This window comes from Melospiza melodia, chromosome 13 (genome assembly GCF_035770615.1).
Source record: "Melospiza melodia melodia isolate bMelMel2 chromosome 13, bMelMel2.pri, whole genome shotgun sequence".
In the NCBI taxonomy this organism is placed as follows: Eukaryota; Metazoa; Chordata; class Aves; order Passeriformes; family Passerellidae; genus Melospiza; species Melospiza melodia.
Window position 1 is genome coordinate 17,161,539 of NC_086206.1, and position 24,200 is coordinate 17,185,738.

General features: G+C 41.5%; 2 protein-coding genes across 2 annotated transcripts in view; one reads left to right on the top strand and one right to left on the bottom strand.

Moving 5' to 3' along the window:
* WWOX (WW domain containing oxidoreductase) overlaps positions 1–23,060 on the top strand; it is a 474,120-nt gene extending 451,060 nt beyond the window's left edge. The window contains exon 9 of the mRNA XM_063168062.1: positions 21,976–23,060. Within this exon, the coding sequence (XP_063024132.1) occupies positions 21,976–22,164 (189 nt within the window). The 3' untranslated portion in view covers positions 22,165–23,060. The remainder of the gene's footprint in view (positions 1–21,975) is intronic.
* Positions 23,061–23,151: 91 nt separating this feature from the next.
* The window catches only part of MAF (MAF bZIP transcription factor), a 184,573-nt gene continuing 183,524 nt past the window's right edge, over positions 23,152–24,200 (bottom strand). The window contains exon 3 of the mRNA XM_063168065.1: positions 23,152–23,286. The gene's annotated coding sequence lies outside the window, so the exon portion shown is untranslated. The remainder of the gene's footprint in view (positions 23,287–24,200) is intronic.

The following is a 24,200-nucleotide window of genomic DNA, read 5'->3' on the forward strand; positions in this document are numbered from 1 at the left end:
ATGGAAATTACACTGGTGTCACTGCACACGGGCCTGTGGTTGTGCTCGTGTCTGTTCCCACATGTGCTACCTCTGAACCTGCACGTCGCAGGCTCGTGGGACCAGAGGCTGAGTGATTCCCCTGCAGCAGGGTCTGTGCAGGGATGCTGGCACAGCCCAGGGCAGCAGCATCCCCTGATGTTCCTTCTCAAGCTCTGAGTGATTCCCCTGCAGCAGGGTCTGGTGCAGGGATGCTGGCACAGCCCAGGGCAGCAGCATCCCCTGATGTTCCTTCCCCAGCGCTGAGTGAGAGGCCAGGGAGGGGAAGTGGAATAATTGATTCTGATTGGAGTGAAATTAAAATTTAGAACCTGGGTAGCATTGGTGATTTGTGGCACCGTAACTGAACTGTAGGTTTTAATAATGTATTTTAGCTCCTACAAAGATGGAAGGAGTGAACCAAATACTATTACTCTAAAAAAGAGAGGGAACTTTGCATGGAGGTGCTTGTTCCAAAAGGCAAAGTTCATCTGAATTTCTTTGTATGATCCTATCAGGAAACAAGAAAGGTTTAAATGTACTTTTTGTGCATGCAAATGACCATCCTGATTCTGGTCATAAGAATCTAAGTTCAGTTTTTCACATTGTCATTTTTTTAACTTGTTCAGTACACCAGCAGGCAAAAAAGTTCCTAGAGAAGGTATTTGAAGTCATCCAGAATATAAATTTTTAGTCTGTAAAATTAAAGTCTTTGTATCAGAATCCCTGGGCTTCCAGTCAAATACTCTTTTTATCTTATGATTGATGACCTGAGTCATAAAAAAAAATTCTGCCCTACTATGACCACACTCAAGGAGAGAAGAGGTAGTCAGGTAATTTGCAGGTTATGATTTTCTTTAGGTCTATATACCACGTGTTTATTTAGAGATAATTTGATTGAACAAGCAAAGATCATTAATGAAGAGGTTTTGTTAGTGCTGTGCTTCTAGATCAATCATAGTTTGATTACTGGAAGTCCATCCTATTATCAAATATACTTCTCATCAAATATTAATTAGACATGTGGACAATACTATGGAACTTCACCACTTTGTCACAATGTCTGTCAAGCAAATGTCATTTTCTTCGCATTTTAAAATAGATTTTTGGTTTATTGAATTAAAAGGTTGAACTTTGCTTTCTTTAAAATAAATTTTAAAATAGTTTTTCTAGTACAAAGACATTGAAAACAGACCCCAACTTCTGCATTTCAGAGTCAAAAGCTGGAGAAATAAAAAACATTAATTCAGTTCTAGAGTTAGGCTTGATGGCTTTGTGGGAGAGAGGAAACTGTAAGACTGTAGAAAAAAAAAATGGAAAGAGAAAAGAAAATTATGAGGCAAGCTTGACAAAATGGATTTTTTAATTAGTTAAATCACCTGTGGCATCAGAAAATGGAGCTGCCCATGGCCTGCAGTCAATAAAGGGGTTCTCTCACCTTTCTCAGTCTCTGATGCCAACACCAGGTATAACAGAGAAAAACATTTTGATATAAGACTCAAAAATCCTGCCTTAGCCAGGATGAGGTGGCTTTAAACAACCATGGTAATTCCTAAAACAATTTGATTTCCAGATTCTCCATGATGAGATATCAGGGAATTCCAAAGAGCAAAGTGGTTGGTTTGGAACAGATGAACTGAAAGGAAAGGAGATATAAGCAAGGGAGTGCATGGGAACAGAAAAAGAGTGAAGATCAGGAGGAAAGAGTTATGAGAATCTTCTGTATTAGAATGTAAGAGGGATGGTAATTTATTTTGTTCCTGGCACAATGAAACTGCTTAGAGGGAGAAGTTATTAGCTCCCCTTGATCATTAAACCAAATGGAGAGTTTGGAATGCAGACAGCAGGGGAGCAGAGGTTTTGAGGGAGAAGATGACTTACTCTTTTATTAGAACTATGTGCACCCGACGTAACTGCCGTCTCGGTTCTGGAATAGCAAGTTATGGCTTTTCAGCAGCAAAGGGTGTGAAATGGGCAGCTGGCCTCGGCAGTGGTGGGGTGCAGGAAGGTGCAGCAGCAGCTGTGGCTGTGTTTGCTGAGGAGCATCAGGGGAGGATGTCGTGCAGACTGACACCAACAGCGTGGCACTCTCAGGGCAGGTCTGACGCTGCTGTGGCGCTCACCGCTAGGATTGTTTGGGGTCTGGTTGCTCACCGGGAAAGGAAGAAGAAAAAATTGTCACTGTTTTGGGAAATGTTGAGGACAGATTGCTTTGACATTCGGTAAATCAGGATAAAACCCTGTACCCATCATCAGCCTCCTGTTTTGCCTGTTATTTCTTTGCAAAATGATAGAAAACATTCATCTGAGACACATGTCTAGGCATTAATCAGGCCAAACCCATCAATTCAACAGTGATGCTCTTAGTTTATCCAGACTGTGCTCTGTAGCAAGAAGCCACGTTATTTCTGCATAAATTCTTCTCCCTTTTCCTGTATATTTTTGCCTTTCCGCCTTCTGGCTGGTATTTGTTGAAGATATCTGTGCACAAAGAGCCTTTTTCTCTGGTGCCCTTCCTGCCCACGTATTACAATTGAGCCCGAGTAACACGACAAGCGGTTGCTGTAGAAGTTACTGAGATATAAACAGAGAGACACAGCCTTTGTTATCTAGACATGAAGGAGGAAATGGAGAGCGGGGAGGGGCGGGGAGATTTTTTTTTATTAACTTGCAGTTAGAATGGATTTGAGCTGCAACATCAGTGGAAAGGTGTATATTTACCTTTAAGTGCCTGGCTCAGTTCTGTGTGCTCACATGAGCTCCCTTTTACGGTGTGCAATTTCTCTCACAGATTCCAGAACCCCCCTCTTCAGTGGACTCTTGCAAGGCAGCAGAGCTAGGCCATCTTAGCAGAGAAAATTACAAATTACTAATTTAAGTGCTTCTGAGAATCATTCCCTTTTTGTTTTGTGTAATTTCCACACTTATAAAATCAAACTCTCAGTTAAATGTTTATACAGTAATTCAGCCGGTTTAAGCCATCTGCTAGCGTGGCATCTGCAGAGCTGCTTTGTTGCATCCTCTGTATTGTTTCCTTCACACATTTTTGTAGCCTGGTATTTTGGTTGCAAAAGGATCGTTTTATTTTTCAACACAAAAGAAGTGCTGTTTATATCTCTGGATCTAATTGTCAGCTTTATTTCCAAACTCTACCTCAAATCAAGTTCTTATGCCTCTAAAAACCTTATTCTGATTGACATTTACTTTTCAAAACCTATATTCAGTCTTATCTTGCTCTTTTATTATACCTGCCTCCATATCAGTATTTGAAAAAATCCTTATCATTTGTGAAGAGTATAGGTGGGCTTGGAGCATTAGTATTCATACTTGCATGTTAACAACTGTTATAACCTGTACCAGAGGGAAAATATTATTTCTTGTAAATGCTCAATAATTACAGTCTTTATTGCATCAAAACCTGTGTTTTGACAGATAGTGGAAAGCTTTCAAAGTTTGTGTGGGATGGATGACAGATAGCTGCAGGTGGAAAATATTTTTTTAGGTATTGGGTTTTCAGTCTCTGATACTGTAAATATTCTTTCAAAATAACATTAACCTTCCACACAGGGTTGGTAGTGTTCAATGATAATACATGTATTAGCAAAAGATACCTGGGAAATAATTCTTAATGATTCCATCTAATTAATCTATGGTTGGGACATTAACGTCTCTTTTCATTAAGTTGGGAAGTATGAAAGACTAGAAAATTACCGCTGTGCTGGATTTAGTGCTTTAGGTATAATTTGAATGGATGTGCTAAATTCTTGGTCGTAACTTGCACTAACACCCAGTCTAAGACAAATTAAAAGGGAAGCTTATCTGCTATTGCACTTTCCAAGAATACTTTGGATGCTTTTAAGCCATTTGCAGCGTATGCCTTTGTAAGGGATTTTTTTTTTTTAATATATACATCCTGTGAGACATTCTCCAGTGATTTCCAGTACATGGGATATCACATGTTTTGTGAACACTGACACACAAAATGAGGCTGGATGGTAATTTTTTCTGTTTTGCTTTTCTTTTGGTGTATTTTTTTAAGTGTGCTGTCTTACTGGATAAACACTTGCATCTGCAATGAAGTTGTATCAACCAGTAGCCCACTGCAAATGAGGTCATGAGAAGTCTGAGGAAATTCATCTGAGCTTGCAATTCTTTTGTTTGGGATGTAGATGTTCTACAAGTTTGTGCTTTAGTCAACTGGACCTAACACCATGATTTGTGCTGAAAGCTTATCTCATGTGTTTTAAGAGTTTAATGAGGACAATAGTGATGCTGCCTCCTTGTTTGGGCACATCCTGAGGTTTGTGTGAAATGCCTGAGCCTCTGGAGTTTCAAGTGCCTCTTGAGTGTCAAGATACCTCAATAACCTAATGGGATTTTAGGTTTTCAATGAGTTTGAGAGGTATCCAGTTGTGTTTATTCCATCTTGAGCACTGTGTTTGCAGTGTTTGGTCTGTTGAAGTCAATGACAAGGCTCCCACTGACTTTAATGGGATCAGAATTGCCAACCTAGAGAGAAAAGGCAGCGGGATGTAAGATTTCTGTCAACTGCCTTTAATATTGCATCCAAATTGAGAAGGCCACTTCTCTTACTTGGAGGTTGTGGGGATGCTAAAGTGTACTTGACAGATGTCTTGCCAAGGGTTCAAGCTGATTGCTGAGAAGTAGCTCTCAGCAGCCTCTCACAGACTGATAGTGAATGCGAGTTGGGCTTGAGCATCACTCCATTCAGAGTGATTAAACAAGGCAGAGACAAACTATCTGACATCAAGTGCTGCCACGTTTTATTAGCCCCTTGCATCACACAGAAGGCCAGAAGGCACCAGCCAGATTTGTGGGCAGATATAAGATGTTCAGATTCCAGCTATGCTTAACTGATAGTACTCCTGAAAAACAAATTAAGTGTGTCTGGCTGTTGCAAGGGTTCAAATCTGACCTTCTATCTTTCTTTTTTCAATTATTAGATGGACCAGCCAAAGCTGTAGACCCCAGCCCATTTCAGATCACCAGTAACTTTCTGAGGAACAATTTTTTTCCAAGAAAAAGTCCAAGGAGCTGAGACAAAGGGTTTGATTTTGTACCTGAACCGTTTGTTTCACAGATGGGACTCCCTATGGAATGCCATTCCTTGAGAAGTCAGCAGGGGTCACTTAAGTTCATTGTTTTGCAGCAAATTCACTTTTGGACTTGTCAGAAAGTAAGCACTAAATATCCTTTAGGTATTTATCATTTATGCCACCGAGTGATTTTCCCTGCTGTAATCTAACCTCACTGAAAAAAGTGCTCAAAAGTATGTAAGGAGAGTTAGATAGCACAGCTCCAATACAGCAGCTGGGCTGAACACCTATTTCACATGTTGCCAACTATAAAAGGTTGTGCCACTTAAGAGAACATTGCACAATAATAGAAATTTATTGTCAAAAGAGGACCCTCCTAGCAGGATATGGCATTGTGGCAAAACAGGAGATAGAGATCTCACTAGACACCATCATTTTTACTTGTACGTAGCAAATGGAAAATACTGGCTGGCACCAATGGGAAAGGATCTTCTTTGTGTTTCCTGGAAAGCCAGGCACATTTTCCTTCCCCCTGCTGGAGAAAGGAGGAGAGGTGTGTATCCCTTCAAAAGAAAGCATTTCTCTCTTTGGGTGACAGCACACGTGCACACTCGCGCTGGAGGTTCCTGCACCTCCGGCTTCCCATCCCAGGCTCAGGGAATTGTCCTCCTTTCCTCCCACCACTGATGTGTTCAGCCCCTCCTCTGCCCTGGCTTCTGGATGGAGCATCTTAGGTCTTCCATCAGCAAAGCTTTGCCTGCATTTTTAGAAAGGAATACAGATCAAAATATTGAGAGAGCTAAATTTCCAATCTTGGTTACTTCTTAAAGGTCTATTTAATGAGATCATTTAAAAGGAAGGCTTCTGAAATCCACATTGTCTCCAGCAGAAAGCCTGGATTTTTTCTATAAATTTGGTTTGAATTTCAAAATTTTTCACGCAGGACAAACAATTTATTGAAGTTGAATTCCCCAGTTTTCAAGATGGGCTCATCAGGGTCGACCTTGAACATCAACCAGAGGAGTAGCTCAAAAAAACCTCTTTCACCTGTGTGGTGAGCAGGATGTTTCCTTGTTTATGAGAACATCATGCTGTTGTCAAGAAAAATGAGGGCATAAAAAAAGCTGGGATGGGAAGAGCCCCAAATTTTTTGAAGCATTGAGTGTCACGTGTGGCCTTGGAGCCAGAGCTCCTTTAATGCTGAGTTGATGCCAGCTAAAACTGCCTGGTTTATAAATATCACACAGAAATCAGAATTGCTTGGTACACGATCCAGAAGACCTCTGCATCCATCTGTTTTGTACCCAGAGCAGTTTGGGGTTGTTTTAAGTGCCTGCATAACTCGATCAGGACACGCTGTGTTCTCGGGGAGCCTTGGCATTGCAGGCTCCTGCATTTCTGCCAGCGCCAGAGCACGGAGCCGCAGGGCTCTCTGAGCCTCCTCCTCCTCGCACTGCAGATTTTGTGGCTACATTGAGTGAGAGCTGCAACAAAAGGGAGCTAATGGTCCTCCCAAATTAGGCTGTCTTTTGCCAGGGGAGTTTAGGAGGTGCGCGGCTCAGTAAAGCAGCGTTGGCATCGTTAGCACCGCAGCAGGGAAGGCTGTCCAAGGAGCCTGGCTGAGGCTGGAAGGAGGCGCTACAGACAAATGAAGAGGACACCACAAAGCCTCTAATCCTCCCAGAGGTAAAGCACTGAGGGAGCTAATCAGGGACACATAAATTATCAGCATAGCAGATGTAAGAAAGAGCATTGCACAGAGAGCAACACAGAGTTCAGCAGAACATAGGTCTGACCAGATGTGCAAACACACACCTAAGCTGATAGAAGTAGGAGCAAGGAATATGCAGCCTTCAGCAAAATTTAGGATGAACCAGTAACGTCATTCCTGACCTCACCTCTTTTGTGGAACTTAGACCTGACTTTCTTCACTCTCTTTGTTCTCCTATTGATTAACCTGGGTATGAATGTTATCTTTTTACATTTCTTTTTTTCTTTGCTACTTGTTTGTTGCAGTTTATTCATTGTGTGATTGTCCTAAAAGAGCAAAGAGACTTCAACATAGCAACTGAAAACACATTGATGCAAAGGTGCTTCGTAGTCTGACAAGGTCAAGAAGTATCAATGCACCAAACTCTGCTACTATATGTGAATATGATGTGTGTGTGAGGATCTCCATGAGCAATATCAAACAATTGCATGAACAGTGGCTGTAGGTGCTCAGATACTTTATTAGGGTACATTTGACATTTTGAACAAGCAATTTATAATATAAGTATGTAAATATACACATGCAATTTTGAATTTCAGCACTTGAGAAAGATAACCTGCTGCTGGGCAATATCAGTTCCTGCATCTGTAGAACTGCTGTTGGACATGTACTGATTTCCTAATAATAGTCAAAGTGATCATTCAACCTACATTTAGCATGCTGGGATTTAAAATGCAAAACAGCAGCATACTTCATGCAAATGTCAACTCTGCCTATATTCTAGGGTGCATGTCCAGAGGAGGAAACAATAAGTTTATTCTTCTCCCCAATTAGACTTTTGTGAAAGGCTCAGTTATGTCTCCAGCTATCACATTGAACATGCACTAAAGCAGCACATTAATGTGCCTTTTAATGCTTCTTAGGAGTAGATCAAAAGAAATGTCAGGTGCACTTTGCATTCCTCCCGTGATGTGTCTGAGGCTGTTAGTGCATCACCTCTGCAAGGGCCCTGCTCTGCTGGGACACTGCCCTCCAAAAATGCTCAGGGATTTACCTCCATCCCACTGCACCTCGTGTCCTGGCTCCACAGCTGGAGGAAGCCAGGAGAGTGCTGCTGCTGTCGCCAAAAGCAGGGTTTGCCTTTGCTTTTCTGTGGGAGAGAGAGTTGTTGAAATCAGTGCTGGAGAAAGCATCTTAAAACTCAAGATGCCGGAAAATGGAACTTAATTAATGGGAGCAAACTTGCAAGCCTCCACGGCAAACTGTTATTATTTTGCTTGCTTGCTTGAGGGAATATGTCAGAGCAGTGTTTACCTTTTCTTAGTACAAGCTTGGCTGTTCTACCCATCATTTACTTTTACATGATTAGCAGGTGAACTTGTAGCTCTGTCACTGTAAACACAGGGTGCTTAAAATGTGCAAGAGACAACTTTCCTTGACTAGGACAGCATTGTCATTGCTCTGGCCCTGGGTCCCCTGGCTCCACAGCAGAGTGGTGACTGATGTTGTCAGCACGTGGCTCTTGTTGGAGTATGGGGCTGATATTGGCCAAAAGGTTACAAAGTGCATTTGGCACGTGAGACACAGCCAGGATATCGTGGGCACCCTCTGCTACACCAGACACTGAGAATAGAGCTGGGCCTCAGAGATGAGTACAGCTTAAAAATGGAGGATAAACAGAAAAGAAAATGCACCCAGTGTCAGCTATAGGGGTGAGACTGCAAAGCAGGAGACAAGAATAAGAAAAGTATGTGAGGAGCAAGAAAACAGAAATGCTGCAGTGTGCAGGATGACATGGACGAGAACAAGAAGCTGGAATTAATGCAGAAGTGGGGAAGCAGTGAGAAGGGTTCAAGTTTTGTAACGAAGTTCATTTCTATATGTTTTCCTCTTTCAAATGAATGCTTTGAATAAATAGTACTTTCATTTCCCGTGAGGCAGAGGTGAATAATAAGTACCTCATCTGGGGACGCCGATCTCCCCAACATCAGTCATCTGCTTGCAGCCTTACACTCCAGCAGTGCTTTGGCTGAGCAAATTAGCCTGAAGTGTTGTGCCCTTGGCTGGCAAATCCTTTCAACCCGGTTGAACGGACAAAATGAATACCCAGATTGTTCCTACGTCTGTTATTCTCTCGTGTTTATCTGGCTGAGCTGTCAGTCAGGCCATTATAACTGCGGTGCACACTCAAATGACTTGTCCACTCACAAAAGCAGAGTCTGTTGATGATAAGCTAAACAAAACTGGAGAGCGACTGTTGACAGAGTTGGGGATCTTGCGAATGTCTCAGGTAAAAGCAGAAATGCAATTTGGGAAGGTGCAGATTGAGCTTTTCTTAGGCTTGTGTAGTTTTAAGGTGCTCACTGGGATTTGTGGGCAGACGATAAATGGGTGTTTGTAGTGAATTGGGTTCCTCTCTACTTTAAACAAATTAAGCAGCACGAAGAAGATTTCTGAAACTTGTATGTAAGGGAATATTGCACTTCCAATAATTAATTAGCCTGAAAAGACAGAATTTCCTCAAGCAGGCTTTGCCTGCAGAGCGTTGCTGCCCCGGCCATGTGCAGGGAGGAGGCACAAACACCCACAGTGCATCGGGTGGGCTGCACGGGGCTGCAGACAGAGGGATTGCACAGCCAGCCCTGGGCTTTCATTGCCTCTTTCTGCTTGCAGCACCTGAGGGTTTGAACGTGGCAGTTTCTTGCTCCTTCCCAAGCAGGGAAGATGTTTGCATGATGGGAGCTGATCAGTTGTATTCATAAAAAGAGCTGTGTTTCTTAAATGTCCAGCAAAGCAGTGATTGACACAAGGGGAGTGTTGTATGATTTATTTTCTGAGTTTTTCCATAAGGACATTGAGTTAGAAGTAGGACTCTGATCCACTCCTGAAACTCATTTGATCTTATGATATTAAATAATACAGTGCCTTTCTGCTAAATGTGACTATAGCTAAAGCCACCTTGATCCTTTAGTCTGATATTTGTGGCAAAAATTAACAAGTTACTGTTTTCAGATTGTGAGTGTGAACAGTTTCAGGTGTTTGAGCAGTGCTGAGCTGTATAACAGAAAGTGTCTCCTCCATCTCCTTCCCAGACAGGGAAACCCAGCATCTTACTTTCTGCAGTGGAGAGAAAAGACAGAGGACTGAGTAAGACTGCAATGGTTTAAATCCTCGTAAGTGTCATGAAGAGGCAGAGGAAAACTTAAGCAAAGAAGGTCCTGTGCCTTGCTGAGAGTGTGTTAAGATGCACAGTTAGGGAGGGAGATGCTGCTGAGAGCGTGGCACAGCACAGCAACAACTCCTTTATCAGCAGCTGGTGCCTTCAAAATCCCAACCCCAGTAGCCTTGTTGGCGGTGATGATAACTGTAACGGATGGAACAGCTATTTTTCATCAAATGCTTGTTAGTCAATTTATTAGACTCCTAATATACTAATGCACTCATTTGGCAGGCATCTCAGCAAACGAGGCTCGCAGTGGAGTGTACTCACTCAAAGTCACGGTAACTCGCAGGTTGCTGATTTCTCATCAGCACTCAGAAGATAATTTGCAAATGTGCCATTTATCATTATGTGCTTTGTAGAAGCAGATCTCGTGAATGGGATAAACAGATAAGAGAGTCTAATAATGAGCATTTCCTTCCCCAACAGCACTGCCAGCTTCTAGAGTATTATGTTTTATATACCTTGCAGATGCTGCACCTCTGTGTGCGCTGGAGTTTGCCTGTGCTGGTGAAATAGCTGGGCACACAGCTTTTAAAGGATGGCTGCTAATGCACTTCTCCACCTCTCTGCCCAACAGAGTTGAACCAGGTTTTAGGCATTGTCTTCTGGAAGATGTAAGATTTCTATTTGTCGCAGTTTAAAAGCAATGGGCATGTGTGGACTTCACCATGAAAAGCCTCTACTTACCCTCCAGCTTTCCTTTTCTCACTGGAAACACGACAATCTGTGAAAGCCACTGTTAAAGCCAGCTAAAGGATTATTCAGAGGCAGGATGGTGTGGATTATATGGCAGAGGTTGCTGAAAGAGCACTTTTTTCCACACCAAAGACAACAGGCTTTATGGATGCTCTGACCTGCACTGCTGTTCACCACTGTGTTTGAGTCTGCATCGCTGGCTGCTTTTTATTTGCTTGTTCACTTTTTACTGGGAAGAAGTGGAAAGTAACAGAAGCCCAGTGATCGGTCTGCAAATGTGATTCCCATCTCCCTTTGTGACATTCAGGCTGGAAGCCCTGCATACAAATCATTGCTACTTATTTTTGCTTCTGCAGATGTGATTTTATTAAATGAAAGGTGTAACAAGAAGCCCAGCATAGGCAGGAGCCCTTTTGCCAAATGGCTCTGTGTGTTTAGCTGTGTGACTGCTCTCCAGCAGAGCTGGGAAACCATGCAAAGATATTGATAATTGATTCCGTTTTATATAAGTTAAAAACTAGCTTTTCCCTCCTAGTGTGAAGGTAATGGGTTTTGTCTGTAGAAAGATAATAATTCTATGAACCATTTCTACGCCCTCTACTAAAGAATAGTACAGCTTGCACTTGAACGTAATGCCCGTGTCAGCTCAGCTTTTAAACATTAATCTTAAAAGAGTCTTCAAGGACTGGAAAAAGATCTTCCCCAGACGCCAAGCTAAGTTTGAGGAACTTAAAAAGTCATGAGGATCCTGTCAATTAATGTGTTTATTCTCATATGCCTGCTCTGGAAAAAAACATCTTCAGACATGAAAGCTGTTTTCTTTCAATTAAAAAGTTGTCATTGCATTTAGTTTTCATAGATAATGGAGAGGGGATTTTTTTCCTCCCCTCTACTGTACTGGGGGATAAATGCATCTTTTTTTTACCTTTTACCTTTTTCCTCAGAGTAATCTTCATTTACTGTATGAACAAAAAAAAGAAGGAAGAAGACAGCTAAATTGAAATCTTGTCTCCAAATCTATATGCAGGAGGTGACTTGATTTAGAAGCTTTAGGTAATTTCTTTTTTGTTCACACTCCTTCAGTTGAAAGGCTTCCACAAACAGTGTTACAGCACAGAAGGGAGGAGATGGAGAAATTTATCAAGCTATTTATCAAATTATTTTCACAGTCTGTCAAAGTCATAAGCATGCTGGAAAAGAAACATAAAGAGCGTGTTGGAACAGAGGAGCCACGTCTGAGTGAGCAGCAGGACTGCAGCACAACCAGAGCCATGGGGGCTGCTCCTGGCTGTGGCTGCTTCTGCCCTCAAACCCAGCCCTGGCACTTGTGGTGTTAAACCCAGGCTTGACAGATTATGGAGTGAGAAAATGGAAAGGAAAACATCAGAACCGGCCCAGTGGAATGTGCCCCTGCCCATGGCAGGGCGTTGGAGCTGGAGGATCTTTAAGGTCCCTTCCAAAACAAACCATTCCACAGTTGTGTGACTCTGTGATCATTTGGCAGAGGGAGAGGCCAGAGAGAAGGGGACAGACATCCCCTCTCTGAGTCCCTGAATTAAATGGTGCCCATGCTGGGGCAGAGAATCATATCCTGAGATGGGACCCCACGCTTTGGAGAAAACAGCCTGGAATGTGCATCCTTGGTGGAGGGTCCTGGGAGACAGCACTGGCAAAGCAGAGGGAAAAATAAACAAAAAACCAGCTGAGAGCGAAGGAACCAGTCTAGTAAGAAATCTTTAATTTCTAATGAGCTTTAAAGGATTTGAGAGAGTTGATTTTTTTTTTAACAAACCAGTTCAAGTACATGCCTTCAGATTATAAAAGTACCTGAAATTGCCTAGAATATCAGCATGCATAGCTTGTTAATATTTACATATATTTACATGGGAAAACAAGAGAAAGATCTACAGTTATTTACAGTCTACATAGGAGAAGAGAAAGGCAGCATAATTGTATTTCCTAAAATACAGTAGTTGAATAGTCAGCACATGCATATTAAGATATATTTGCATGATAGAACGCAAATGTTTTAAGACGTACCTTTTAAACTCCCTGTGCTAAGGTATAGCATAATAAAGGTAATTTTTTTTTTTTTTGTGTTTTGTTTCTAGTCTATTTGCATCAAGTGCTTTAAAATGTTCACTAACACAGCGGCGGCATTATTTACCCTGGCAATTAAAGCAACAGTACACACGATAATTTCCTACTAACTAGCAACAAGCTGCTGGTGAATGAAATATCTATTGTTTCTCATTACCCATCGACCAACATACAGGGATCTCTCCTTGTAAAGGCAGTGCCTAAGCTATCACCATTAATTATAGAAGTAATATAAATGAGACTCTACAGTATGTACTAAATGAAATATTAACAAGACCAGTGTCTTTGAGCCTGAAAGATGCACTAACAGGGCACACTTTACAGCAGGCTAGCTATGAAAATCACACATACATAATACAGGAGTGCCTGGCTTACAGCTCTAAGCCTAGACTTTAGAGGCCTGTTTGCTAGATCTGTATTATTGCAAAATACATTCCTTTAATTAGTTTCTGGAAGACAGAGTTGGTAGTTACTTTCTTACCATGAGACTTCCCCATCATAACACCCTGTGGTTTCTCAATGCATTGTGTTATTGAACTATGTCTGTGTGTGTGTATGTGCATATGTGTGCATGTGTATCAACAGATGAAAAACAGTCTTTATCTTTAAAACCTAAACAAACAGCTCATTAAATATCTGTACCAAAAGGTCACTTCCTTAAAAAGCATTGTGTTGTGTGACTCATTTTTTCACTCATATCTGAAATAAATTCAGTCTAAAAAATTATCTGTGCAATGAAGGAAGAAGCCAGATGTCAGCATTGTGATATTTTTTCAATAATGCATATGAAAAAGTCTAAATTTGGACTAGTAATAGTATTAAAAAGCTATTTAAATATATACAGCATATACAGTACTGTATGTATACACACATTTATATAAAGTATATATATAATTAAAGTACAGCAAAACCATAAAACATTTCAATTCAGCATAAGTTAATAACAGAAGTAATTTCAATGAACTCTCATCTGTGTATGCCCAAACACCAGCCAGACCAGTTCTGATGATTTAGTTGCAGCAGTGTATCTAATCTCCCTTTTTTGGCAGGATATGTTTGGTGTCAACAACCTGTTTGCTCAGCTCTTTAAACTGCCCTTGCCCAGAAGAATCCACCTTTTGCTGGCAGGTTTTGTGTCTCAGGAGGATTTCCAGTCCTCCATGGCATTTCCAGGTTGACTGTGGCCAAGGATTTGTGGTGTGATTTGTGATGTGTTTGTATGAATGTGCATCACAGAAGGTGAGCAGGGATGCTGAGGTGTGAGCAGAGCTGGGATGCCCAGGGTCCGTCCCTGAGGTGCTCTTTGCTTCTCACTGCCCTGGCCAGTGCTGCACACAGGGCAGGGGCAAGCAATGGTCTGCAGCATCATTTCTTCAACCTGATCTCACCCTTACCCTGTCACTCTCTGAAATGAAAATTGATAATTTTCCTCAGGGATTTTTCCCAGATCTAGAAATGAGCAGAAGAATGCTCCACTGCTCCATACCAGCCTGTGAGAGGAAAAGAGCAGAGACATTTGCATGCAGTGTTCAAAGCTGCCATTTCAGTGGAGCAATGATGTCTTAAAAGTGTAAATCAGGTGTGAACGGGGGTTCAGTGGGCAGGAGAAGGAATTGCAGCGCTGATGTGCCTGGAAATGTGCTGCTGATAAAGAGGCCTGAGAGGAGTGCTGCTGCTCCTGCCCTGAAATGCTGGTGGAGCAAGGTAAAGCCACAGGCTTCATTACAGTTTTTAGAGCTTAAGGTGCTCTCTGTCAGCCTTGAAATATTTTTCAGAAGCTGATTGTGGGCTTCAATAAGATTCTGGAAAAGAAATATGGTGCTGCCTGTGGGAACCAGCTCCCTTCCAGGTGCTGTGGCAAAAGCATTTAAATTGCACAGTCTGGTGCTGTCTTAACCATTGTGTGGTTTTAGCTGAGATGTCCCTGAGGGGCTGGCAGATACAATACCAGACCTATGGGAAATATGTGCCCTTCTGAAAGACAGCTGTGGAGCACGTGGGATATCTTGAGGCAGCTCAGATGTCTCAAGATCCATGTTAGGCAGCTGAATCCCACCCCTGGTATGCCATGGTGGCTCTGCCTAGCACATGCAAAGGGTGGGAGAGATGAATGCATGGATTTCAGGGACTGTTTCTCTCTAAAGCATTCGTTTTTTTAATATCTCACTGTTGTTTTGGCTAGTAAGAGTTTTACCAAGTTCTCTGTGATTGGGCAAAAAAGCTGGATGAGAGAGGGAAGACACTGGAACAGGACCCGGAGTAGCAGACAGTTCACAGGTTAAAGAATTAACTTTATACAATAGAGAAAAATAGGCATGATTTTAAAAGATAATTACATTTTTGTCAGCTACTTTGCCAACCTTGTTCTACATCTTCTACACATTTTAACAATGGTTTATAATATAACACTTTATACTTACACAGTGCTTTTCCAAATTAAGTGTGAAAGCACTCCATAAATCTGAATGACTCCTCACAACACCCCTGTGAGGTGGGTAAACAAGAATAATCTCCCCATTTTATAGCTGGGAAAGGTGAGGTACATGGAGTTGAAGTGACTTGTCCAAGCTCACTAGGGAAGGAAAAGTTGAAAGGAGGAAAACAGCCCAGTTCTCCTGATTTGATGTCCTGTATTGTATTTTTTTTCTCACGTAGAATGATTGCAGAAAATCAGTTTGATAGCGGATGTTGGAGGTTGGAAGTTTTCAAGGGCTATCATTGCTGTAATTGAGAACATACTGGGGGTTGCATAACACAAACAACATGGTGCATTATCAAAATACATTTATTACAATGGACACGATTTCTTTTGCAAAGTTAAAACCCAGAATGTAAGTTAAATATAGCTGCATATGCTGAATAGTTGAAATAATCACTAGGTCTTAATGCCTCAGCAGTTGAAAACAAATCCTCTTTCGTGAACTACTGCAGTTTCCTTACTCAAAGAACACAGCACACTTATCTCCTATAATGTATGTAAAGAATACTGTAAATGTGTAAGGGTCTTAATGACACTAAGAAAAGTTACAGCTTGAAACCAACTATGCTCTGCAAGTAGAGAAGCTGATGGAGTTCTGAGTCTTTGTAGTTGGGAATTAGTTGAAAAAGGAATACATCAGAGGGAAAAAAGCAGACCTTATAGATTCTGGTTTATTCGTTGTATTATCTTCTAAGAGATGCTTTGCTGGTTTAATTGTGGTGATGGGGGAAGGGGAGGTGGTTGAGAAGCTCTGGTTTAGATGTGGTTCAGTGAGAGCTTTGAAAAGACTGTAGATACAGTGTTAGTTCAGGTCACGTTTTCCTGCTGGCACTTGGGGTGGAAATAGGACCTGAAGTCAACTGAGCCCAGTTTGGAGTTTAGATCATATTTGGCAGCTCCAAAGTTTTATTTTTTGAGCTGCAGATATGATTTCAGTTTCACGCTCTCCCAGAATAGCAAAGGAAGGTCTCAATTTCATATTTCCTTGCTGAAAAAGCAATCAAGGAATCCTGTTTTCTTACAGGACATTAATGCATGGATATTCTGAGCTTTATTCATAGGGTAACTGTGCATCTGGGATTCTCTGAGTAAGAGGACTGCAGCAGGAACTGTTCTCCTGTCATCTCATAGGCAAGACTAAAACTTGTTCACTGCATTGTTGGAAAAGTGGCTGTTCCTCACAGCCCTGAGCTGTCCCAGTAGGAAAGGGAGCAGAGGAACTCCTGGCATTGGGAATTGGCTCCCTCAGCTCCAGCTGGCCTCAGCCATGGGGGATATCACCAAACAGCTCTTAAGACTGCTCCTAAAAACTCAGATACTGAGGAATCCTGGATAAGGTCATGGGGATTTTAGGCGTGCTAGTGTTTTTCAGAAGAGGTCATTGTGCTCCATGCTATTCACAAGGACTTGGGCTTGATAGGAAAAAGGAATAAGTGTAGTTTGAGAAAGCTCTGCACCACAATCCCAGCCTGAGGGTTGTGGCAATACCAGAAGAACACAAATCCATTCTGAGGGCAGAATTGTCCCATCTGCCCCCAGGCAGCACAAACCCCACTGTGCCCACCCTGAGCATCAGCCTCAGGGTCACAACAAGCAATGGAGCAGATCCTCAGCCCCTGCTCCAATCTATGGAGCCTCTGGATTAGCAAACCTGTGCTAATTCCCACCAGGAGGAGGTGAGGCTGGAGGAATGTAAAAGTGCAGCTGTCGCTTTAGGATTTGGTTTGGATAATATGGTTGTGGAAACAGATTCTGTATAATTTTGTTTGTAATTCCAAGGAGATTTTATATTTTACATCAAATCAGGAAAATGGCCACTGCTGAAGCCAGCTGGTGAGGAGCTTTTCCCTCTAACAGAATGAACTCTTCAGGGTGCTTATGAGAGGCACAGAGGAGGTATGGGACACCCCATTGGTGTCATATCTGGAATATGTTCATACTGCCTTGGTTGCTAGGTTAGGTCGGTGGTTGGACTCAGTGATTTTCCCCAACCTTAATGATTCTCTGATTCTACCTGACACTGCTGTGTAATGAGTTATTGGGCTGCAAATGGTGTGCTCACAGTGCCTTTGTGTGGGTCTGATATTTTATTGTTAGGGATGTGTTGGCTTTGTCTAATAGTCCTGATATGAATAACAGGAACAGCCTGAAGAGTTTTAAGGACTTGCCTTTTTATTTCACTTGAGCTGCTTGCTTTGAATCTGGCCCTTGTCACAAATACTCTCCTCTCATGTCATTTTGAATTCACCTCTTTCCACTGGCCATCTTTTAAAATGCTATGTGCTGAACTTAACCTCAGGCTACCAAGATAACTGGCCTTTATCCTTAATTTTTCATAAGAAAATAAACCCCTCCTTTCTAAATAAGCTGATCCCATCTCCCTGGCAGACAATGCTGAGTGCTGTGTGCTCTTAACAGAGTTTAGAGTGGGTCCTATTCATTCATAGTTGATAAATATACAGATAAGTTATGGCTTTGTTTCTATTATTTATGTGCTTGGAATGTAAACTTGCTTCAGAACAAAAGTCTAATTTTAGAAAATAAACATGCATTTGAAGGTAGACAAGTCTAAAAACTAAACATTAACTGTGTAATATGTTTCCTTATCAGAACATAAATGGTATCTCAGACTACTAACAGATGCATTACATATATTAATGAGGATTTTACCATGTTCTGTATCTCAGGAACCCCTTTTCTTTTACTGTTAAGTTATTCAATATTAATTTGCATTCAGTGCCATCAGTTAAAAATTGGCTGTTTGCAGTTACGAAATAAATGCCTATGAACTAGTAGCTACTTAGTATTTTCAATTCAACAAAGGATTTTAGAAGGATGGATAATTTAGATCTTTGAGCCTCAACTATAAATAAACAGCAACTGCTGTACAAATCCCACCCTGCTGCAGAGGAAGATTGTATTACAAAACTGACAAATGATTTGCGGAAGAGAATGATGAACCCTTATTACTGAGACACTCTTCAACTTAATCCAAAACAAGATTCCCGGGTAATTTTACGTGCACTGGGAAGATTGATGGCGTGGTGCTTGCCCAGCAGCTTTCACGTGTTTGACTGGATCGGAAATGGCACTGAGGCATGATTAAAGATTCAGTTGGGCTTCTCACAAATTCTTTATCCTGTGTATTCATTATTGCAACCCGCTGCCTTTGTTACAGGTTAAAGAAGGCTGACCCCAGCCCTGGTGATTAGCACCCTGTACAACTGATGGACCCATGGAAAAAAATGTTTAGGTTGCCCGACGCTTTTAGCATTGTTTATCAGCTGAAATTGTTGGGAGGGGGGGCCTTAATCACAATGGATCAGGGAGAGCCTGTGACAACTGACAAGCTCATTGTTTAAGACATTTTTTAACGAAGTTGTTAACATTAATTCTTTTATATAGTACTCTAATCTTCTTCAAATTATGTTCTGACATGGCACAAACCGCTTGGCATTGAAAGTCATTCAACAGTGATTAAAGTGCTCTTTTTATTGGTTTAAGAATGTTTCATCTTGTATCAGCAGTATGGAATTGTTTACTAATTAGATTCCCTAACATCCTCTGCTGTTGTATGCTGATGATATGTGAACAGGAAAGCTGATGAGCAAAAAATTAAAACTTGTTACTAGACTGTCATAAGGCCCAGCATATAAAGATGTCATTCAAAGGACTGTGTTCATAAGGGATAAACAATATTTGCTGAGAAAGAGAGCAATTTCTGGCTAGCAGTGCAGGCAGTTTGCACTATCTGCAGCTCTGGCTCTTCACAGAGGTTTGTGGGTATAGATACAAAGGAGGGATTTATGCCTTGGGGACCTTCCCATTCAGCATGGCATTTATGAGGCTTCTACACATCCCACTTTGGGCAGGAGGTTGGGCTGGACCCCTCTTGATACTCCTGCCAACCCAAAATGGGGTTTGATTCCTGTGACTCTGATGCTCACTCCTCTCAGTCCTTGGACAAGTCACTTGGGCAGATCCTCAAGTGTCTGAATGCAACCAGCTCACAAAGGGAATCAGACACTTAAGTAGCTCTGAGAACCTGGGATTTCCCTTCTGTTACATAGTTTTGCTGCCTGAAGCATTCTCCTAGGCTCGATGAGTTCATGTTTGTCCATAATCGTGAGATACTAAATCTTTAACCTCTGTGAACAAAGGGATAAATACGACTGCATTTCTCTTAAGTAATAAGAAAGGTACTTTTCTTTCAATGATAAAACCATTGAATTTTCTTCTTCCAAAACAGCCAACATGATTGAAACATTTAGAAAGAAGTAAGGATACACACAGCCAAAAAGCAAATGGCACGTTGCTTACATCCAATTCTCAGCAAAACACTGGAGGCATCACAAGATAAAGTGCTTTGGGCTTCCAGCCACATAATCTTTTATCACTTAAAGTAAATATCCTATGCTCACACAGGGAAAGCTATTCTCTTCTTCTGGAGTCTAGCTTGTGTCAATGCTCGAGGTATAAAGCGCTGCTCTTGTGCTCTGGGGTGTTTTTCTGCCTGCCGAGAATTTTGTTTAAACATCGTCAAATTCGACTCGTTTGAAAAGATAAATTATTGTTTGGGTTGGATTTTAAACTGGCTCTGATAAACTTCCATTTTATGAATTAGCTGAATTCTATTAGAGATAGCCTGAGTTTAGCTTGGCTGGACGGATGCTTTTCCGCAATGACTTGAGGGCTCTCACTCTGCCTTGAGCAATTCAGTTTAATTTTACCTTTCTAATGAAAGTCCAGTTGAATTGCTTGCAAAAAACTAATAATACTCTTTAGGGGCTTTGAGACATTCTAAACAGCTGAATACAGTGATCATACCTGTACTGTGGAGCTTTATAGGATAGTTGAAATGAGCATAGAAATTTTATTGTTCTCTATTAATATTATTTTTAGTAGAACTCTCTTCCATTTCTGCTACCGCCTTTAAGATATTTTCTCTTTTTTAAAAAAAAAGATACTGACTTAATAAGAGGATTACTATGTATTATACTAACTTTAAAAATATTTTGGTCTGTTGATAAATATATGCCTTTCAAAATACTTAATACAGGCAGTTTTGGTTTACCTTGTGATGGGAGATCATTTCTAAGTTGTGGAGTCATCATTATCAGTTTAATCCCATCTGCTGAGGAAAATGCATGTCTTGCAAACATATATGCACTTCTTTGTTGCTACAAAGTTGAGATGCCTCAAATAAGGAGAACTGGAACTTTTTAAACCGCTTCCTGTCCTTGAAGGATGAGAATGCAAAGTAGAGGTCTTCTGCAGGTTGACCCCTCCCCAGCAGCACCCTGAGTTTCCTTCACTGTGACAATGAAAGGCCAAAAAACAAAGGAGCAGAGGAAAATCACAAGAGATTGAAGCCTATTCTCTTATCCCATTAAATTATCTTAATGTGGCAACAACTAATTTCTCTTCATTTACTTTTTCAATTGCACTTGGCAGCCTTTTTATTCTGATTCCTATCAGCTCATAATTTGTTACCACAGAAAGGACTAAGATGTACATAAATAATCATAAGATGCCAGATAAACTCTATCGGTTTTAAATTAGTGTTGTGTTTTGCTAATGCACTCTCACCTATTATTTTTAATTATAGTTTACAAAGCAGAATAGCTTCTTGCCCTCTCCCCAGCTGTTCTGGCACTGTGCTTTTAGTCTGTGCCAGGGAATAGCCCATCACCCCTGCCAGGGTGCTTGCCCCAACCCTGTGGCCTCCATCTGTAGGTTTTTGTTGGGACAATTCATAGAAACCCATTCTTCCTCTTTGAACATAAATTCATTTGGTATTTAAATAAAAAAAAAAAGGGAAAGGGAAAGGGAAAAAAAGAGAAAGCAAGAAAAATTAAAAAATCCCTTCTGATCCACAAAAGCCTCTAATCTATCCACTCAATTTCTTAAAGCATTATAAGACATGAGAAATGTTGTTACAGAACCAGCCCTGTCTGTGCCTGCAGCAGTCAAATGCTCTCACACAGCAGCAGTGGCAACTGCCTGGGACTGTTGATCCAAGATCCACGGGCAGGTTTGGCACCAATCCCGACTGCACTTTACATGATAGGTCTTAATTGGAGTGCCCAGGTTAATTTTGCACAAGAGGTTTAAAAAACCCAAACAAACCAAATCCATCTATCAGGCTGCGGGTCAGGGTGCCTGGGCATATGGTCAATGATTTCTGTGATACAAAGGGAAGTTTTGAGGTGCTTATGGCCAATGATTTCTGTGATAAAAAGGGAAGTTTTGAGGTGCATATGGTCAATGATTTCTGTGATACAAAGGGAAGTTTTGAGGCACTGCTCTTCAACCTGGCTCAGCTGTTCCCGTGTCAAACACCACCTGGGCAGCCCCTGCCACCAACCCAGGTGTTTACCAAGTAGGGGCAAAACACCTGAGCTTGGGGCTGTGGTTCAGGATTCTCTTTTTCTTCTCCTCTTAGAGGGAAGGAAAAGAAAGAAGTCCTCATTGAGGTGGTTTGTAAAGAAGTGCCTTCAGCCAGGCTGCAGCCTTGTCACCGGGCAGCTCACCCTGCCAGCCACGCTGCTTGCACAAGACACAGCTCCAAAGGGCTGAGCTTGAAATCACAACGATAATAATAAATTATAAAATACCTATGCATTTATACAGTTCTGCTTGTTTTCTCTCCCTTAATTTAATTTTTTTTTTTTTTTTGTTGTCATTGCAGCAACAAGGAGCTGCCACGACGGTGTACTGCGCCACGGCGGCGGAGCTGGAGGGGCTGGGCGGGATGTACTTCAACAACTGCTGCCGCTGCCTGCCCTCGCAGCAGGCTCAGGACAGCGCCACAGCCTCGGCCCTCTGGGAGCTGAGCCACAGGCTGGTCCAAGAACGAGCTGGCAGCCAGGCCAAATAGCAGCCAGAGCTCCTGGAAGGATCAAAACACACGAGTGCGTGCGCGCTCGGAAACTGCCAGCACTGGAACCTGTCCAATCTTATCATCTAGAGGGTTTCCGTGTACCTCAGATACAGATTAAGCGGTGTTAAATGAAATAATAGCAGTCACAACATAGTGAAAAATGTTAAGTACTAATGGGAGGTGGGGAATACTGTGGGTTAAAGGGACAATGCCGCTTCCTGGGGCTTAGTTAGTCTCGGTTCTCTTTCTTTTGATTATAGCCTGTTCAAAGTGTAACCCAAGGAGGCATCTTCTGTCTTATTTTAGAAAAGCAATTCTGCAGATAATTTCTGTTGTTTTGATTAATGGGTAGGTATGTAGCCCAATATGGGATTTTCTCCTTATTTTGATAATTGCTGTCTGTTAGGCTTTAGGCATTGATTGGGAGATGGTAGTTGTGTTGATTCTTTTTCCCTACAAGGATTTTATTGGGTGTGGCAAATCAAAAGATTATTGAGGAAAGAAATCTTTTCAGCCCTTGACTGTTGGCTGCAAGTACATCTGTGCTGTCTAGGAAAAAAAGACATCTGAACAGTAATGGTAAAGTCACAGCTAATTAAATATTTCTGTTGTTTTTTTTCTTTTTTTTTTTCTTAAAAGATTACAATAAAAGATATGTTGTAAACCATTCCCTAAGTAGCGTCGAGTTGGCAAAGATGATGATGTCTCCTTAAGAACACACAGAGTGTAATCAGGGGTTTAAATGGTATTTCCATCAATTTCTCGGTTCACAGTTTTAAGGAGTTTTATTTCCTTGAAAGTTCACAGTTTCTCAGTTCTCCTGATACTGTATCCCATTCCAAATCTGTCTTTTCTTTCCATTTAAATTCAATAAAACAACATGCTTGCTTGAATATTGTCACCTGAAGAGAAAGTTTGTCTCATTTCTGCAAATGTCTTAGTTCCATTTTTTTTTAGAAAAGAAAACTTGAGGAAAAATAAAGAGCTTCTTGTTGATGCCAAGAAAATGTTGGTTTTTTTCTTGTTTCTTTCTGAGTTCAATTTTTGTATTTTGTGCTTTGTAGCTGTCTTCATGCCAGAAGGTTGTTCTAAGCCATCCTCAGTCCAGCATCACATTTTCTGTAGACAGAATATAAACAAATAAATAGAAGGACACATTGTTAATAGAAGTTTATTTGATCCCCTTTTTCATTCTGCAGATTGTTAAATCTGCCTTCCATGATTTTTCTTTTCTGCAGTCACAGTACATTGGATTAATTGTTGAATAAAGTCAAGGCTTCTATCCCAGTGCAGCCTCAGCTGCTCCTTCCTTGTCTGCTTCCTTACCTGGTGCCACAGTCTTTCCTAAAGCAGCAGTAAATATATAATATTTAATATTATATATTTAATATTATTTTTTATCCCTGCTGTGCCACCTCTGTAGCAACAGCTTCAGGAGATGACAAATCCTGCCCACTCATCCTCCTCGACTCCCTGCAGCCCCTTCCCCAAGGGCAGCACATCCTGCTCTGAATCATTTGGTGGAATAAAGAAATAAAAGGGGCAATTCCAGAAAGAACACCTCTTTTCAGCCATTTGCAGAGTAAAAAAAACAAAAAAAAAGTCCTTCTTGTCTCCTAGAAGTTTTCTCCAGTCTGTGCTGCACAGACCAGATGCTGGTGTAGTGCAGTGTCTGAAAATTCATGGCCTGGGTTGAAGGCTTTGCCAGCTGAGGCAATGGTTACAGCCAAATTCCTTGTATTGTCTGGAGTTTAACTGGGGAGAAAAAGTGATTAACTCCTGTCACCTGTGCAACAGCCCTCACACGCACATTATTTTTCCCTTTCAGAGCCAGACAGAATTACTGTGGTATGACACAGGCAGTGCAGGACTGCAGAGCTTTGCACTGGAGCTTGGCATTGCTGGGTTCAGAGGAGGCACTAATTAAGTGATGCTGGGAGCTCTGCACTCCCCTGAAGGCCTGGGCCTTCTGCTCCATTTAGGCAAACATTAATAACCTGTAATGAACCCCCTGTCATTCCTTATTGCTGAAA